Source organism: Ochotona curzoniae, unplaced genomic scaffold, assembly GCF_017591425.1.
Source record: "Ochotona curzoniae isolate NIBS_2020 unplaced genomic scaffold, NIBS_Ocur_1.0 contig_883, whole genome shotgun sequence".
Lineage (NCBI taxonomy): Eukaryota > Metazoa > Chordata > Mammalia > Lagomorpha > Ochotonidae > Ochotona > Ochotona curzoniae.
This window is the reverse complement of record NW_024466599.1, coordinates 35,697,268-35,716,777: the sequence shown is the minus strand read 5'-3', so window position 1 is coordinate 35,716,777 and position 19,510 is coordinate 35,697,268. Positions and strand designations below refer to the sequence as shown.

Sequence of the window (19,510 nt, the reverse complement as noted above, 5' to 3'; positions counted from 1 at the left end):
TTCCCATCCAGCTCCCTGCCTGTGGCCTGGGAAATCAGGCGAGGACGGCCCAAGGCTTTGGGGCCCTGCACCTGTGTGGGAGACCTGGAAGAGGCTCCTTGCCCCTGGCTTCAGATTGGCTCAGCTGCAGCCATTGCGACCGCCTGGGGGAGTGAATCATCAGATGGAAGATCTTCCTCTCTGCCTGTGCTTTCTGTATATCCGCCTTTCCAATAAAAATAAAATAAATCTTAAAAATTGCATTTACATAACTGTTGCAAGAGTAATTGCCAGAACTGTTTGACATTTGCTTGACAACAAATTTTATTTTGCATATTGTTAAGGCTTTGGAACACTAAAATTAGTCTTTGATATTTGATTATAAAAGGGCATAAATTGTTTAAATAACCTCTTTAGCTTGCGGTTAATAGAATCTGAATCGACCAAGGTCTGTGATTGCCAAGTATTCAGTGTAAATGATGCATGTACAAATTTTGATTGAGACCTATTTCTCAGTTCTAAAAGGAAAATTTTCTTTGAAATCTTTAAACTTACAGTCTTTGGAAGTGATGGATTTTCAGTTCTTTGACCATCCTAATGGTGCAGCACTTTTTTTAAATTTCTAAAATACAATTAACATCTGCTCAGGACATAAATACATAGTATGTTGCTTTCTTAAGGATATTTGGCCACCCTTTATGAAGTATGTTATAGGGAATGGCTTATACCTTTTTTGAAAAACAGGAACAAAGTTGTTACTCTTTACTACAAGGTGTTTATGGTTTAATCACCTTCTAGGTATCTGTCTCTAACCTGTTTTCACGTGTAATTTTGTGGGTGTTAAGTTTATTTGTTAAGTTTATGTTGAGGGAATGCTAAATATTATCTTCAGAAGCTAAGATTTTACTTATTACTTAAGATAGTCTCTGATCCATTGAACATTATGGATCAAAATGGTTCATTCTGATCCATATGAACAAAAATGGTTCATTCTGTCTTTGCCTCATTCAAAGTAATGAAATCACAAAATTATAACCATTTGTTCTCTTTTGATTTGAAAAAGATTTGATAAGAACAGACCAGTCAGCACAATTCTTGGGATGTTAAAAGCTGATGCATTTCACATCTTAAAAAGTTATATGTGTTCATGGCTAGCACTGTACATAGTAGATTAAGCCTGTGCCTGCAGTGCCAGCATCTCATATGGCACCAGTTCAAATCCCTGCTGCTTCACTTTTGATCTAGCTCACTGCTAAATGCACCTGGGGAAGCAGTGGAAGATGGCCCAAGTCCTTGAGCCTTGCAACCATGTTGGAAACTTGGAAGAAGCTCCAGGCTCCTTTCTTTGGTTGTCTGCAACTGTGGTAGTTGCAACCATTTGAGGAGTGAATCAGCAGACTGGAAGATATCTCTCTGTGTCTTTTTCTTTCTGTAAATCTGCCTTTCAAACAAAAATGAATCTTTTATTTTTAAGAAAACAGGGATATGATTAAGAGTATGACTTTTTCCTCCTGCCAATTTCTGTTACATTTTTGTTTTTTTTTTTTTTAAATCTCACTTAAAAGGTAAATTTCACTGCATGGAGCATTAGTTTTATTATACAACTATAAAAAAATTTACTGTTTTAATTACAACTATTGAGAGGGTAAGATTATATAACTTGAGATATCTCAGATTCACATCCAGCCTTGTGATATCTGGCAGCTTGAACACAGTAAGAAACAAATAACTTGAGTAAAATGGGTATATAGTTGTCATAGTTTAGCCACTCTTTGCTTTATGAGAGAATTCTTCACTGAGGTAGAATATTTCTTAGATTTTTGTACTCTACATTTTTACACAAAACTTCTTAACCATTTTTCTGCTGATTGGCTGGGTGCATCAGGAATTCTTTGTCATTGGCATAAGTAGGATTGTTTATAATGGTTGAATTCTCATCATACTTTGATTTTGTGTGTGTGTGTGTTTGTTTTTAAATACTTTCAGCCCTGATTTGAGAAACAGTCCAGTTAATGAAACTGAGGTACAGACAGCAACTGATTTCAACTCAGTTCAACCCAATGAGGTTGATGAAGAAAACACTCTTAGGAAACAAACAGAAACTTTGGTACAGCAAGAAGAGCCTTACGAGGAAGATCCTGGAAAAGCACTCTGTGATTTTGACTTTTCTCTTAAGACATTGGAAGATGAAAATCAAGAAGGGGAGATCAAAGTAGAAATTCCTCTTTTCACACCCACTCCCACTAGTATTGCACTGTTAACTGAAAATTTAGAGAAGCCTGCTTTAAATAAGCAGGTCTCTTCCAGCAACTGTGAGAAAGACCAGGCAGAAATTAATACTGAAACAGAATTATCAGCATGTGACAGTACATTTATGGAAGAAAGGAACATCAAAGACAATTTAGAACAATCTCCATCTGAAGCAGAATTCTTTTCTGGAATTACACAGTCTGTTGTAGAAGCTGTAGCTGAAGTGGACAAACAAACAGTTTCAGAAATAATGCCAGCTGCTTGTGTTGTGACTTTAGTACCAAGAGTTTCCTCTGGTGATGAGAAGGCAGTGAGTAAAAAGGATAATTCTGAAGAAACTAACACTGATGCGAGTGAAAACACTGACCTTACTACCAAGGAAACCAGAATAGATCTACAAGCAGGAACAGAAGAGGCTGAAAAGAATGACGTTAAGATGGTTGCAGAAAAATTGGGTAAGATTATGGCAGCCGTGAGAGAGAACCCTGCAGAAATCGCTCTAATTAAGGCATTCCCAAATAAAGCATTAGGACAGACCAATAAGCCTGATGAAACTAGTAAAACTAGTGTGTTGGCTGTGTCACATGTAGTTAGCAGTAAATCAGACATCAAGGCTACAATGATTCCTACTGCTAAGGCAAAAACTGCTCCCAAAACTGAAAACCAGAAGAATTTTTTTAAATCTGTGCTCAGAGATCAAATAAATGCTGAAAAGAAACTTGGATTCAAGGAATTTGGACTGTTGAAACCTACAAGTGCCTGGTCAGGCTTGGCAGAAAGCAGCAGTAAATTCAAACCTACTCAGAGTGGCATTATCAGAGGAGGCAGTGGAAGGATCACAGCTTTGCAAGGCAAAGATTCTAAACAGTCTCAGGAAGCAGAAGCTAGATCTTCCAGCATGAAATGGGATAACTGCAACAATAAGGTGAGGAGAACAGGAAGGCTGGTTCCCTGTGTTTCAGTGTTAAGCTCTTGTTGCTGAGAAGTAGGAGATGTAATCTTGTTTGATTATTTCATTTGCTCACCCCACGCTCCAATGTCCTTTCCTTTAAAAATTTCATTGAGTTAATCCAGTAACCTTTTATAATATGAATCGGTTTTTAAAAGCATTCCTACATAGATGTTAATTGGAAATAGGCTTATGTGACTTAAAGAAAAAGTCTACAGTAAACCTCCTAGGGTGATTTAGCAATTTGCTTCTGAATTCAAAATGATTTCCTCTTTTAAACTGTTACTTTGTCAGGTCACTGATTACCCTACTTAGACACGGATATTGGGAAACTCAGAAAAACTGAATTTAACTCCAGCTTTTAGAGATGCTTATCCTGCTGTTCAGTGACTGTTGACTTAGTTTTGTGAGTTTTTTAAATACTTGCATAATTGACTATACTTCAGTAATGCTTTCTGTAAGTTCATTTTTTGAACATCATCGTCTGGTGTAAATTCTGTTTTTCTGTATTATTTAATATTTCAGACTTTGGCTGAACAAAACACTAAGAATTCTAAAAGCACTACTGGTAGAAGTTCCAAATTTAATGAGGTAAAAAAAATCCACTAACATTAACCTTTCATATCATCTCTCCATAGCAGAATTTATCTTATAACTCATACCTACTTTACAATAATACTGATGTTTAGGGAGTAAGAACTATAGAACAACCGAACGAAGTGGGATGTACTAATTTTGACTATACCACTAGTCCTACCATAAATTGACTTTTTCACCTTGAGCTAAAATAAACTCTTAGTTGATCATTGACAGTATGCTGAATGTAAAGGATAAAGGAGCCCCACTAGAAACTTATTTCTCTATCAGACACTGCATTTCAAAATAGGTTTTTTTTCTTTTAGTTATATTACATTAAGTTTTAATAATTTCATATGACTTTCTCAAGATTTAAGCTTTAGCTGCTTAGCATTTCCTGGGTTGAAATATAATTAAAGTATAAATCAGTGAAATAATCTATTTGGGTATTTGCTTGTAACTATTTTGGGAGTACTGTTAATTTCCAGTAAATTTCCTAGGACATTTGATATTTAACAGTACATTCTTTATGTTTTATTGTTTGACAAATGCTTTAAATGAAGTACTTTGTGCATTATAGTTCAAAACTCACGTAGCATTTGTTAAGAGTTATAATCCTCACTGATACTAGTTAAAAGTAGGAATAGATTGATTTTGTCAGGATTTTACTGTTGACATGTATGAATTGTAATTAATTCATTTGTAGAGCTTTAAAAAAAGCATAATCCTGATTTGGATATTTAGGAAATTTCTTTGTACTAAAATTTTCTAAAATGACATGTATATACATTGACTGTGATTGATTGGAGCTAGCCAATCAGACATTACATGTTCACAACCCTGATTGTTAACTTTCTAACAGGAACCATTATTTTCATTTAATTTGGATGAATATGTGACTGTGGATGAGGTTATAGAAGAAGTGAATCCTCAAGGCAAACAAAATCCATTAAAAGGAAAAAAGAAAGAAACTCTTAAAAATGTTCCTGACCTTAACTTAAAGAAGAAGAAGGGAAAGACTGCTGGCCCTCATGGTGTCGAGGGAGAGTTATCCTTTGTAACATTGGACGAGATTGGGGAAGAGGAAGATGCAAGTGCACATCTTGCACAAGCTCTAGTCACTGTAGATGAAGTAATTGATGAAGAAGAATTAAACATGGAAGAAATGGTAAAAAATTCGAATTCACTTCTGACATTAGATGAATTAATTGACCAAGATGATTGCATTTCCCACAGTGAGCCTAAAGATGTTACTGTTCTGTCAATGGTTGAAGAACAGGATCTGCTCAAACAGGAACGCTTGGTAACTGTGGATGAAATTGGAGAAGTGGAAGAACTACCTTTAAATGAGTCAACAGACCTAACTTTCACTACTTTAAATACTAAAGGAGATGAAGCGAGTAATGTAAGGGAGTCCATGGGGTTCATTTCTTCACAGATGCCTGAAGACCCTTCTGCCCTGGTTACTGTAGATGAAATACAGGACGATAGCAGTGACTTGCATTTAGTGACTTTGGATGAAGTAACTGAAGAGGATGAGGACTCGCTTGCTGATTTTAACAACCTTAAAGAGGAGCTTAATTTTGTTACTGTTGATGAAGTTGGAGAGGAGGAAGATGGAGATGGTGATTTAAAAGTAGAGTTAGCACAAAGCAAAAGTGACTCTCCCACAGATAAAAAGGGAGATGGAAAGAGAAGAGCTGTGGAGACAAAGAAGACAAAACTTGAAGCTTTGTCTGCAGTGGATGCAGCAAATGAAAATGTCATGGAAGAAGATCTGAAAGTGATGATTCAAAGACACCTAGCAGGTAGATATTTGGGAATGATAGCTTTTTTGTTTTCTGAAAAGATTACATTAAAAATTTTTTAAATATATACTTTAAGGGCAGGTGTTGTAGCATAGCAAGTTAAGCCACTGTTTGGGATTCTTGTGTCCCATATTGGAGTGCTGGTTTGAGTCCCGACCCCTCCACATCCTGTGTTATTTCCACATAAGGCACCTAAGATGCAGTAGATAATGACTCAACTGGTTGTATCCCTGCCACCCACAGGGAGACTCGGGTAGAGTTCCTGATTCTTGGCTTTGATCTGGCCCAAATCTAGCCATTTCAGACATTTAGAGTGTGAATTGGACAGTGAAAATGTGAGCTTTTTTTTTTTTTTTTTTCCGTTCTGCCTTTTAAGTAGATGAAAACAAATGTGCATTTAAACGTAAATTTATGTGGTGGTGTTGCCATTAATTTCGCACTTGACTATGTTCCAAGGCAACAGACAATATTAACTATTAATGCAGGGGAACCTTAACAAGTTCATGGCAAATACAATTATAAGTTTTTTTTTTTTTTACTGCAAAGGACTTTTAAAATTCATTCATACAAGGAATTTATATATGAACTTTAGCCATAGGTTTTTCTTCTTGGGTTTTTGTCTTTGTTTGTTTGTTTTTAATTATAAAGGCAGATTTATAGAGAGAGGGAAAAGCAAAGACTTTCCATCCACTGGTTCACTCCCCAGATGGCCACAATGACTGAGGTTGGGTTAAGCTGAAGCCAGAAGTCAAGGGTTTCTTCTAGGTCTCCCATGCAGGTTCAGGGTCCCAAGGCTTTGGGGCCTTCTCCACTGCCTTCCCAGACAATAGCAAGGAGCTGGATGGGAAGTAGAGTAGCCAGGGCTTGAACAAGCGCCCATATGGGATCCTGGTGATTGAAGGGGAAGGATTAGCCAGTTGAGCCATTGCACCAGACCTTTAACTACAGGTTTTCTAAATCAGCAGACAGATATTCATACCAGGTTGCCTTCCAGTTTTTGTTTACATTTGAGATTTAGAATAATTCATAAAGGTATATTTTCCTTTATTTTGAATTACTTATTTTGAGGTAGAGATAGAGTTCGCAATTTCTGGTTCATAACCCCAAGATACCCACAGCAACCAACACCATGCTGAGTATCCACCCAAGTGGTCTGTGATATGTTACAAGTTTTTTCTTTCCTTCTTTTTTTTTTTAAAGCTTGATTTATTTTCATCTGAAAGGTAGATATAACACATTTTCTTTATAACATTCATCTGGTGATGGACACCTTGATATCAGTTCCTTTAAAATTTACCATATGTGGGCCTGGTGCTGGTATCCCATATGGGCAGTGGTTTGTGTCTTGACTGCATTACTTCTCATCCAGTTGCCTGCCTGTGGTCTGGGAAAGCAGTCGAAGATAGCCCAAAGGCTTGGGTCCCTGCACCCACAAGGGAGACCTGAAAGAAGTTCCTGGCTTGACTTCAGATCAGTTCAGCTCTAGTTGTTGTGGCCATTTGGGGGGCGAACCAACAGAATGAAGATCTTTCTCTTTGTCTCTCCACAAATATGTTCTGATTTTTCAACAGAAATAAGTCTTTTGGGGTCTGGCGCTGTGGCCTAGCAGCTAAAGTCCTTGCCTTAAACACACTGGGATCCCATATGGGCACTGATTCTGATCTCAATGGCCCTGCTTCCCATCCAGCTCCCCTGCCTGTGGCTTGGGAAAGCAATCGAGGAAAACCCAAAGCCTTGGGACCCTACACCCGCATGGGAGACCTGGAGGAAGTTCCTGGCTTCGGATTCTCACAGCACTGGCCATTGTGGTCACTTTAAGAGTGAATCATTGGACGGAAGATCTTCCTCTCTGTCTTTCCTCCTCTCTGTGTATCTGACATTCCAATTAAAAAAAATAAATCTGGGCATGGCGGCGTGGCCTAGTGGCTAAAGTCCTCACCTTGAATGTGCCAGGATCCCATATGGGCACTGGTTCTAATCTGAGTTGCTCCACTTCCCATCCAGCTCTCTGCTTGTGGCCCGGGAAAACAGCTGAGGACGGCCCGGTGCTTTGGGACTCTGCACCCATGTGGGAGACCCGGAGGTAGTTCCAGGTTCCCAGCTTCGGATCGGCCAGCACCAGCTGTCGCGCTCACTTAGGGAGTGAATCATCGGATGAGAGATCTTCCTCTGTCTCTCCTCCTCTCTGTATATTTGACTTTGTAATAAAAATAAATAAATAGGGCCCGGCGCAGTGGCGCAAGTGGTTAAGGTCCTTGGCTTGCACACCCGGGATCCCACATGGGCGCCGGTTCTAATCCCGGCAGCCCCGCTTCCCATCCAGCTCCCTGCCTGTGGCCTGGGAAAGCAGTCGAGGATGGCCCAAAGCCTTGGGACCCTGCACCCACGTGGGAGACCCGGAAGAGGCTCCTGGCTTTTTTTTTTTTTTAATTGGAAAGGCAGATATACAGAGAGGAGAGACAGAGAGGAAGATCTTCCATCCGATGATTCACTCTGCAAGTGAGCGCAATGGCCGATGCTATGCCGATCCGAAGCCAGGATCCAGGAATGTTTTCCGGGTCTCCCACGCGGGTGCAGGGTCCCAAAGCTTTGGGCCGTCCTCGACTGCCTTCCCGGGCCACAGGCAGGGAGCTGGAAGGGAAGTGGGGCTGCCGGGATTAGAACCGGCGCCCATATGGGATCCCGGGTGTGCAAGGCGAGGACCTTAACCACTGCGCCACCGTGCCGGGCCCAGCTCCTGGCTTTTTTTAACTTATTATCTCTGAAGAGAGATTCACAAAGAGAGAAGGAAACAAAGAGATTTTCATTTACTGGTTCACTCCCCAAATGGCCACAATGACCACAGAGCTAAGCTGAGTTGATGTGAAGCCAGGCGCCAGGAGTCTCTTCCATATCTCCTACATGGGTGCAAGGTGCAAGAACTTGAGCCATCCTCCAAAGCTTTATCATAAGCTGCTAGATAAGAAGAGAGCAATCAGGACAAGGACTAGTGCCCATTATTGGATGCTGGTGCTTGCAGGTAGAGGATTAGCATGTTGAGCCACAGTGCCAACCTTGGGACATAGATGTCTCAAACCCTAGGCCTAATGTGATATTTTTATGATTTTTTTTTCTGAAAATGAAAGAGGGACAAATCTTCCACTGAAGTAGAACTGGGACTCAAGCCCAGATACCAGAATGTGGGATGGGGCATCCCAAGCTGTGTCTTAACTAATATGCCAAATGTCTGTCTCCTGGGTATTGTTTTAAAAAATCTGAGGTATTCCTATTACTATTCAGACAGTTTAAATATGGTACCATAGCACTTAAGGAGACTTTGTTTTTCAAGCTAAGGCACCAACCAAAAGAACTAGAATTCTGAAAGCACCATCATCAGACAAAGCTGCTGGGGTGGACGCAGGCGCAGATGAAGAGGCCTTTCAAATTGATGGAGGTAAACCAAGATTGTGGGAGTGTGCAGCATGGGATTTTTCAAAGATCTACCAGCTGAGAAGAAAAATACAAAAGTAGTGAGGTTGTAGTGGGAAAGGGGTATAAAATTTTTATTTTGTTTTATTTGAAAGTCAGAAACCTGTGTTCCATTTGTTGTCTGAATGTCTCACCCTAATAAAATTTTTATAAGTTAAATTATGAAGCACTAGTTTTAGATTATGACAGATTGGTGAAAATGATGTATGAAATGGTGGTCTGATCACATTACAGCATCAGGTGGAAACCACTTATTCTTGTTTTTGGAGCAGGTTCCTGCTTTGTGGATGCTTCAAGCGTCCAGTCAATGAATTATGCAAGGTATCTTAATAGTATTAATAAAACGTAAGTTGGAACAAATAAGTAAATCTGTTATGGGTGAATACTTAAGACACTCAAGAAATTTTTGTCACTGTGTTCAATAGTATTAGATATTGTATATGACAAAATGCTAAAAAGGTACAAGAAAGAAAAGCAGTGTGGGATCTCAGTTTATTGATTTAGAGTGGTAAAGCAAAAAATCAACCACTCCAAATAACGCTATAGGGGTATCCCATTCTCTTTTAGGCAGTTTTTGTCCATTTGATTTTCTTTCTTTCTTTATAAGGTTTACTTATCCCTTTGAGAGGGTTAAATAGAAAGGGACAAACACATCTTCTATTCACTGGTTGACTTCCCGAATGACTGCAGTGGCCAGGGTTGGGCCAAACAAAGAAGTCAAGAGTGTCATTCACGTGTTCCGCATCCTCTGCTGCTTTTCTCAGGCCATTGGCAGTGAGCTGTAACTGAAGTAGAGCCGCTGAAACACAAAGTATGTCATACAGAATGCTAATATCATATGTGGCAGGTTCACCTACTACACTGCAAGGCTAGACCCTCCTGTTTGCTTTCTAAGGGAAAAACTAAACTATGATTCTGTCCAAGTAATTCGTTGAACTTAATCTCATCTGGGCCCTTAGGACTGTTTCACAGTTGGAGGGCTTTTCTGTCTTTGCTTTGTTATTCTAAATATTCTTTTTATGTGTTGGTGTCACCTAGTTAATACATTTCCTCATTCAAATGAGGAATGAACTTTTTGTTGTTGTTGCCAGCCAACTTCAGTTTTATTTATGTTGGCTCCTTTTGTGCACTCATAAAATCCTACCCAATCTTTCCACACGACACAAAGATTGTGGCACAAAGATTGAGTCGCCATTTTCAGTCCCAGCATCAGATACCATAGCCTTGGTTATTACTTCTCTTTTGTTTGCTCTATTGATAAAATGCTCTTTTTAATTTCTTGTGGGATAGAAGCTAAAATAATGATACGCATGTTAAAAAAAAAAAAAAAAAACTTAAGTTCTGTGCAGCAGTAGGTATTTCAGTTATTCAAGGTGACCAGATTCTGTTGTAACCAGTTTCTCTTTTTCTGTGCCCCAGACCATGTTAATCTGCTAACACTATTCAACACTTTGCCAGGCTTAAAAGTATGTCATGTCATTGGTGATTCTGCCCAACAAAAGTCTTCAGCTGTCAGTTTAGGTGAAGCTTTTTAAGTTTGAAGCAGTGCAGTACAAAGCATCAAAATTGTATCTTCTTCTGTCCTTCTCCCCTAATCTCCACTCTTAATTCATCACTTTATATTCCTTAATTAACTGTTGCCAATAATGACAAAGTCTGTAATTTTTTTCACCTCCTTAAAAAAATGAAATGACTTTAGTTGATGAAGAATCTGAATTAAAGGATTTGGAACCAGAGCAAAAACGCAAGAAAATTGAAGACTCTTTAGGCAGATCAGTGGCATCTGATATCCCTGAAGGTAAAGTGAAACTGACATTTTTTTTTCCTTATTCCTATGAAGTAAAAATTCTACATCCTAGTATCTAGATACCACATGTAGATAAATAATTCTCATCTAAAGTGTTGTTTTCAAATGGATACTTGCAGGCTTTACTTACTGACATTTTTGATGACAGCTTTTTTTGTTTCGTTTTATCTATCAAAATATTTTTATTATGTTCTTGAATTTTGGGACTTGTACGCACCTACCTCGCACATACTCCATTTTTGTGTGTTTTGGCTGCTGAAATGGATATGGAGTTATACTTGCTTAGAAATCAATTTTGCTTAAGCAGAACATGCTAAAAACTTGGCTAGCAAATTTTGTTCTAGCATACTCCTTAAGCAGTCAGCTGCCTGTTATGTTTCTTCTGCCTCTTGTGTTTTAGCTGGGACTCATAAGAGGTTTATTCCAGACTCATTCTTATCCTGTGCATTGCTGTTCTGAAGCACAACTGAAGAATTCTGTATTATCGAATCTATTTAGCCTGCAGTATATCATTGCAGTGGCATTCTGACCTTCCCTTTGGCTCTAAGGAATTTGTTAGATGTGATGATATATGATTTGTGATTAAAATTTTTTTTAATCTCTGCTTCTTTTAGCAGTTATACTATGATTGCATGTAAGTGTACACTATAATTAATATGGTTGTCTTGTTTGAAAAAATTAATAAGAAACAATTAACAATTTTTGTTCTTTCTCTTCCATTTCAATTTGTATCTTCTAGATTTAGACTTCCTTGTACCGAAGGCTGGATTCTTCTGTCCAATTTGTTCACTTTTTTACTCAGGTGAAAAGGCAATGACAAATCACTGCAAGAGCACACGTCATAAGCTAAATACAGAGGTACCTTTTTTTTTAAATCATTATTCTTAATACATATTCTTCAGGTCCTATTGTGTTGTGGCTGAACTGTTTAAGTATCTACCCAAATGTACCTAAATCTATCTAAAATGTCTAGGTGTGGGAGAACTTTTGAATAATTATGTTATTCTTGTTGAATCTGAAATTCTGTTTTTGTCCTTCACTGTACTTTGCCACTACTCTCTAATCCTGGTTCTTTTTCTGTGGACAGTATTTGCCAGAGTAAATGCTGCAGACCAGTAATCTCATGGCATTCCATCAAAGTGTGGGAAACTTACTCTGACGCTGTTTTATAAAGTCACGTACATATTACCATATTAGAGTCACAAGTTGTCTAGTTTTCTGCTTGTTTACATATAACCCACTTTCCCAAACCAAACCAAACCAAACCTGTCACTCCCCCCTTTTTTTGTGAAGGCATGTATGTCTTTAGAAAGTCCTGCTATCGAGACTCCTTAGTCACCAATTATTACTTGCTGGAATTTGCTTAATATCCTCATCAGTTTTACTGGGCAGATGCCATCATTCCAATTTAAGATGAGGAAACAGATTCAAGGAGACTGAGTGTAACACAGGCTTAGATAACTAGTGTCAGTCCTAGGGTTTGAACCCAGCTCTGTTTTACTCTAGGCTCAATTTTTAGACATTATGCTATGACACCTGTACCCTTAATTTATCATACAATTTTGCCATTTAAAACCTTGTAGCACCTTTATGCAGCACTCACAATAATATCCAGTCTTTTTCAGCCTGTTGAAGTCTCTGCTCTTTTCTACTCTGAAACTGCATTTTGTTTCTCACTACATTCTAGTGTTTCTAGCTCTCGTGGTTCATTTTTTTGTTTTGTTTTGTTTTGTTTTGCATGAAAGGCCTCTTCCTGTCTTTACCCCTTTATATTGTTAGTGCATTGCCCTCTCCTAATCCTACTTGCATGGCCAGTTCTTCTCTTTGATATAGACTCGAATCTCAGTTCTCCAGAAAGGCCTTTGCTTGACAAACAGAGGAGGAATAGAACACCCTCTTTTGTCCCCTAAGAGTATCCTCAGTCAGTTACCTTCTAATCTTAGAGTACTTACTACTGCCCAGAATTACCTTGTTTGGTTGTTTTTGTTTCTCCTTTCCTAGTAGAATAAAAGCTTCATGGTGTAAGCTGTGTTACCTATCTTGTTGACTACTGAGTCTTCAAGGCCCAGATGTAATGCCTTGACATTTTATAAATATTAAATGATTGATGAATGAAAGAAATTGGTTAATCTATGATACCATGTTTCTAATTTTATTTTGTGATATTGTCCTTTAAATGGTAAATACCTTAAAATTCATAAAATGGGTTTGTACTTATTAAAAAAAAAACTTCTAATAAGTATTTTATGTTATAAATTGCCTCTAACAGAAATTCATGGCCAAGCAAAGAAAAGAAAAGGAGCAGAGTGAGGCTGAAGAAAGAAGCTCTAGGTGATGGGGTCAGAAAAGGGAAAAAAACTGTTAGAAATTTGTTTAGGGTCCAGTTGATTTGTGTATTTTTGTTATCACTTAATTTGTAATTTTTGTTTAAGAAGCGAATATTCATGTTGTACAAATTTCTGATTACGCTTAATGTAGAGACTGATGGGGAAAGTATGATGGGTTTGATTTTTATATCAAATCATCAGGCATGGAGAAATATCTTTTAGAAGTGTTAAAATAAATGTTCCTACTGTATATTTAAAATAAGTCTTGTGGCTGATTTATTGAGACTTACTTGGCTGACTGTGGACAAGATTCTTCTTTTCAACCTCTGTAACTTGAGATATGTAGGGATTCTTCGTGTATTGCTGAAAGTCAAAGCAGACAGTGTTATAATCTGCTTTAACTGGGTGCAGGTCAGATTTCCTAAAGCTCACATTTTAACATTAGGATGCCTCATATTTGACCATAAGTTTCAGTAAAGCGTTGCTTGATGATTTTCAAGAAGAAAACTTTTCTGTTCCTGATAACATCTCTTGTTTCTGCCAGGATCTGTTAAAAAATAGAATCTAAAGGTGCATTTACAGAGCACCCTTAACTTCCACTGGACTTTTTTAAACCATTTGAATTACTAGATAATATATAAGAAGTTGTAAAAGCACAAAAGAGTGATTTAGTGAATTATTAGGAATTCATGGCCCAGTGGGGCTGTAGTGTAGATGAAAGTCTGTTGGTTTTTAATTGTTTTATTGTTTGATTCCAAGATTAGAGTACGCCAGTTGATAATAGAAAGAAGGTGAATGGAGTGAGAAAACATAACCAGAAAGACAATTTTTTAAGTATTTATTTCAGAAGTTCTAGTTACCTCACACTTAAAGAGTAAAAGATATAAAACTTTAGTACTTTGTTGCCACCCAACAAACTCACTGCACACTTCAATTTAGATTTAGTCACAATTTAAGCAAAATGACAAAATACAACAGGCACCTTTAGGAGGTGGGGTTGGGCGTTGAGTGGCTTTTGGGTGCCAAAAGTCTGTTGAACTTAAAACAATATTGGTTGAAGGAGGTAGAGGGCAAGGAGGATTATTCCAAGATCAAGAATAAGGTACCAGAAAGCTAAGCAGTGAAGTCAGAGTAAATACTGTTTTTAAAGAATGTTTTACTCCTGAGCTTGCTTTTGGAACACTTGCCATTAGGGAATTTCCTTAATCTTGCTCGCCTCAACCTTTAAGTCTTAGGACCAAATTTTAAACTCTACAGTTGATCTTAGACAAAAGGCCAAGAAGTGATAAAATTTTAAACTTATTTCTTTCTAGTTATCCAGAAAAGCATTATTTTTACTTTTAAAATTGTGATTCTAAGAACAAAAGAAACTGAAAGGATGAAATTGGAAGGAGTATTTTATCCTACTAACCAATGTTGATGGGAAGCTATGTCAAAAATCATTTGATGGGTCCAGCGCCGTGGCCTAGCTGGGATCCCATATGAGCGCTGGTTCTGATCCCGGCAACCCTGCTTCCCATCCAGCTCCCTGCCTGTGGCCTGGGAAAGCAGGTAAGGACAACCCAGTGCTTTGGGATCCTGCACCTGCGTGGGAGACTTGGAGGAAGTTCTTGGCCATTGTGGTCACTTGGGGAGTGAATCATTGGACAGAAACTCTTCCTCTCTGTCTCTCCTCCTCTCTGTGGATCTGAGTTGGCAATAAAAATAAATCTTTGAAATTTTTTCTGATTTTTTAAATGCTTTTTGCCCTTACTGGAAGTAATTTTTATTATAGAGTTCCAAATAGCTAAGACTTTTTTCTATTTCCTTTGAGCAGTTACACTTATATGGTATTTGTTGATTTTGTTATTTTGAACTGCATCTTATTTTAAGTTTCTACCATTTCATCATCTAGATGTCAAACAAAAGTAAATTGCATTCAGTACAACTTATATAAAAATTTTTAGATTTTATGGACCGGCACACTCTCTACTGGCTAATCATCCACCTCCAAGCGCCAGTATTCCATATAGATGTTGGTTCATGTCCTGGCTGCTTTGCTTCTGATCCCTGTTTCTGTCCTTGGAAAGTAGTCAAGGATGGCCCAAAGCCTTTGAACCCTACAGCCATCTGGGAGATCCAGAAGAAGCTCCTGGCTCCTAGTTTCAGATCAGCTGAGCTCTGGCCATTGCAGCCACTTGGGGAGTGAAACAGCAGGTGGAAGATCTTTGTTTCTGTCTTTGTAAATCAACTTTTCAAATAAAAATAAATCTTTAAAAAAGTAATTGGAGAGATTCTGGCGCCATGGCTAGCAGCTAAAGTCCTTGCCCTGAGCATGCTGGGATCCCATATGGATGTGGATTCTGATCTCGGCAGCCCCGCTTCCCATCTGGCTTCCTGCCTGTGGCCTGGGAAAGCAGTCGAGGGCAGCCCAAAGCCTTGGGATCCTGCACCCATGTGGGAGACCTGAAAGAGAATCTGGGCTCCTGGCTTTGGATTGGCGCAGCACTGGCCATTGCAGTTGCTTGGGGAGTGAATCATCAGACATGGATATTTCTCTGTCTGTCCTCCTTTCAGTGTATCTGACTTTGCAATAAAAATAAATAAATATTTTAAAAACATAGTTGGAGGAAAAGCTAATGAATTTTGGCCTTTGACAAAGAATGCTGCAGACATTTGCCTGTCTAAAACTGCACCATTTGGAATTTTAATGTTTTTAAGATTTATCTTTTGGGTCCAGTGCAGTGTTGTAGTGGCTAAAGTCTTGGCTTTGCATGTGCCAGGATGCCATATGGGCCTGATTAGTGTCCCAACTGCTATACTTCCCATTCAGCTCCCTGCTTGTGGCATGGGGAAACAGTCAAGGATGACCCAAAGTCTTGGGACCCTGAACCCATGTGGGAGACCCTGAAGAAGCTTCTGGCTCTTGGCTTTGGATTGGCTCAGTTCCAACCATTGTGGCCACTTGGGGAGTGAACCACTGGACGGAAGATCTTTCTCTAATTCTCTCCTTCTCTCTGTAGCTCTGACTTTCAAATAAATAAATACATAAATATGTTTTTTTAAAGATTAATTTTATTTTTATTGAAAAGGCGGATATACAGAGAGGAGAGACAGAGAGGAAGGTCTTCCGTCCGATGATTCACTCCCCAAGTGAGCGCAATGGCCGATGCTATGCCGGTCCAAAGCCAGGAGCCTCTTCCCGGTCTCCCATGCGGGTGCAGGGTCCCAAAGCTTTAGGCCATCCTCGACTGCTTTCCCAGGCCACAGGCAGGGAGCTGGAAGGGAAGTGGGGCTGCCGGGATTAGAACCAGTGCCCATATGGGATCCCGGGTGTGCAAGGTGAGGACCTTAACTACTGCGCCACCGTGCCGTGCCCCATAAATGCAATTTTTAAAGATTTATTTTTTATTTTATAGGCCAAAATGTAAATTAGCAAATCTCTAAAGAGGAACCTCTTTTTATTATATATACTTCTTCCCTCCACTACCTCACTCCCCAAATGGCTTCAGATCAGCCAGGAGCCAGAGGCTTCTTCTGGATCGCCCGTGCGGTGCAGCGTCATAAGGAGTTTGGCCATCTTCCACTCCTTTCCCAGGCCATAGCCAGAGAGCTGGGTGGGCAGTGGAGCAGCCAGAACACAAACCGGCACCCATTTGGGGTCCTGGCGCTTGAAGGAGAGGATTAGCCAGTTGAGCCTTTGCATCAGGCCTGAGAGAGATCTTAAATCAACTGTTTCAGTCCCCAAGTAGCCAAAATGGCCCAAGGTGAGTTGTTTTGGAACCAGGGACAAGAATTCATTTCTCCCATGTGGGTGCTGGGCCCAGGGAACTGGATCAGAAATGGAGTAGCCAGGACATGAACCACTGCCCATGTGAGATGCTGGCTCACAGGATAGGAGATAGCCTTCCTGTTGCTGCTATGGTGACCCTGTGACTTTCCTTTTAATATAGGAAATATAGTCTAATATTTGATTATGGAGCCTGTCAAACACACTAAAAAGTCTGACTAGAATAAACATATTCTCATATGCTAAGTCTGAGTTTCATCAGTTAATGAATGAACTCAAAGACAGTCATGTACCTATGGGTTGATATATTTCCAGTACCACCTTTCTTATTTTAAAGATCTCAGGCTGGTGGTGTGACATAGTCTGTTCAGCCTCCTATGCAATGCTAACATGTCATATCAGAATGCTGGTTGTGTCCTGACTTCTCGGCTTCTGATTCAGTTTCTAGGTAGTGTGCCTGATAAGCCAGTGAAAAATATCCCAAGTACGTGGGTCCGTATCGCCCAAGTGGGAGACCAGGATGGAGTTCTTGGTCCAGTCCTGGATATTGTGGCCATTTTGAGGTGTGAACCAGCAGATGGAAGTCTGTCTCTGTGTTTGTCCGCACTTCACACTCTGCCTTTCAAATAAATTATCTTTTTTTTACAAGTAAATACCAGAGGCTGGCACTGTCACTCAACAGGCTAACTCTACCGGCTAGCTCCAGAATCCCATATGAGTGCCAATTGGTGTTCCAGTTGTTCCACTTCCAATCCAGCTCTCTGCTTATGGCCTGAGAAGGCAATGGAGGATGACTGGCTCAAGTACTTGGACCCCTGCATCAACGTGGGAGACCTGGAAAAAGTTCCTCATTCCTGGCTTCAGATTGGCTCAGCTGCAACCATCACCACTATGTAGGGAATAAACCAGAAGATGAAAGACCTCTCTCCTTGTGTGTCTCCTCCTTTCTGTAAATTGGCTTTTCGAATAAAAATAAATTTTTTAAAAGTAAATATCTCTGTCATTTTATCCTTAAATGTTTTGTGTATTTGTAAGAGAGTTTTTAACAGCCAACATTATTTGATAAAGAAATGGATACAGTGTTGACTCACAATTAGTTGCATAGTACAGAAATTGACTATTGAGAAACATTTTTGTTGTGATTTTATGTTGGTTGGATGTAACAAAAAATGGGGTTTGTATGTATTTGTTTTTAGTTTTTGATATTTTATAAAAGTACTAGCCTGTGTTGGATTAGAAACTGGGGAGAAAAAGAAATGGTTCCACTACATACTTTTTAAAAAAAATTGTGCCTGGCATGGTAGCCCAATGGCTAAAGACCTTGCCTTGAATGCACCGGGATCCCATATGGGCACCAGTTAGAGTTCCTGCTGCTGCACTTCCCATGTAGCTCCCTGCTTGAGGCCTGAGAAAGCAGTCAAGGATGGGCCAAAGCCTTGGGACCCTGCACCCACGTGGGAGACCTGGAGGAAGTTCCTGGCTCCTGACTTTGGATCAGTGCAGTTCTGGCTGTTGCAGCCGCTTGGGGAGTGAATCAGCAGAGGGAAGATCTTCCTCTCTGTCTCTCCTCTCTGCATATCTGACTTTCCAATGATAATGAATAAATCTTACAGGAAAAAAGAAAAACTGTGTGCCAGTGTGCTAAGCATTTTTTAGCATTCTTAATCTTCAGTGCAATCCCAGGAAAAAAATTAATACTCTTAGTTCTCTTTTACTTGCAGGCATAGAATGGTCACTTTGCATGGTTACATAATTAGTGATTTCATTCAGGCTAGAATTCCAGTTGTTTCTATCTCAATTTATGAAGAAGAGAAGTACATGGATAACAGCAGGGTAGCTGTCTTTGTAGGTCTGGGGATCCCAGGAAGGAAGGCTGCCTTAAAGCAGTGTACAGTACTTTGCCTTCCTACTAAAGTGTTCATGGCTAACGTGTAAACCTGGTAACTCACCAATAAGAGTAGGTAAATGGGGTATTTTGTTACTAATGCTTGTTCAGAATGACCTCTGAAGGTGGCCATTTGGCCTGGCTGTGAATGTGCCACTTGAAAATGCCTGTATCCCTTAGCAGTGCCCCAGTTTGAATCCCAGTTTGGTTCCTGACTTTGGTTTCCGGTGAGTGCACACTGTAAGAAGCAGTAGGAAATGGCTCAAGTATTCGGGTACCTACCTCCCAGCTGGGAGAGCTGGATTGAATTCTGGGCTCCTAGCTTCAGCCTGACCTAAGCCCAACTGTTGGAGCCATTTGTGGACTGAACCAGTGGATGGAAGATTTTTTTTTTTAATGATACATACATGGTTTTTTTATAATTACTTTTGTTAAGATTTATATATTTTTATTACAAAGATGTACACAGAGAAGGAGAGACAGAGGAAGACCTTCCGTCCACTGATTCACTCCCCAAGTGAGTGCAACGGCTGGTGCTGCACCGATCCGAAGCCGGGAACCAGGAACCTCCTCCAGGTCTCCCATGAGGCTGCAGGGTCCAAGGCTGGGCCGTCCTCACCTGCTTTCCCAGGCCACAAGCAGGGAGCTGGATGGGAAACGGAGCTGCTGGGATTAGAACCGGCGCCTATATG

The 19,510-nt window shown here is 39.7% G+C and overlaps 1 protein-coding gene across 1 annotated transcript in view; it reads left to right on the top strand.

The window, feature by feature from the left end:
* The window catches only part of ZNF638 (zinc finger protein 638), a 69,741-nt gene extending 56,315 nt beyond the window's left edge, over positions 1-13,426 (top strand). The window contains exons 22-28 of the mRNA XM_040993235.1: positions 1,966-3,154; positions 3,704-3,769; positions 4,617-5,562; positions 8,891-8,995; positions 10,730-10,828; positions 11,640-11,695; positions 13,107-13,426. Of these exons, the coding sequence (XP_040849169.1) occupies positions 1,966-3,154; positions 3,704-3,769; positions 4,617-5,562; positions 8,891-8,995; positions 10,730-10,828; positions 11,640-11,695; positions 13,107-13,172 (2,527 nt within the window). The 3' untranslated portion in view covers positions 13,173-13,426. The remainder of the gene's footprint in view (positions 1-1,965; positions 3,155-3,703; positions 3,770-4,616; positions 5,563-8,890; positions 8,996-10,729; positions 10,829-11,639; positions 11,696-13,106) is intronic.
* The last annotated feature ends 6,084 nt before the right edge of the window (positions 13,427-19,510 follow it).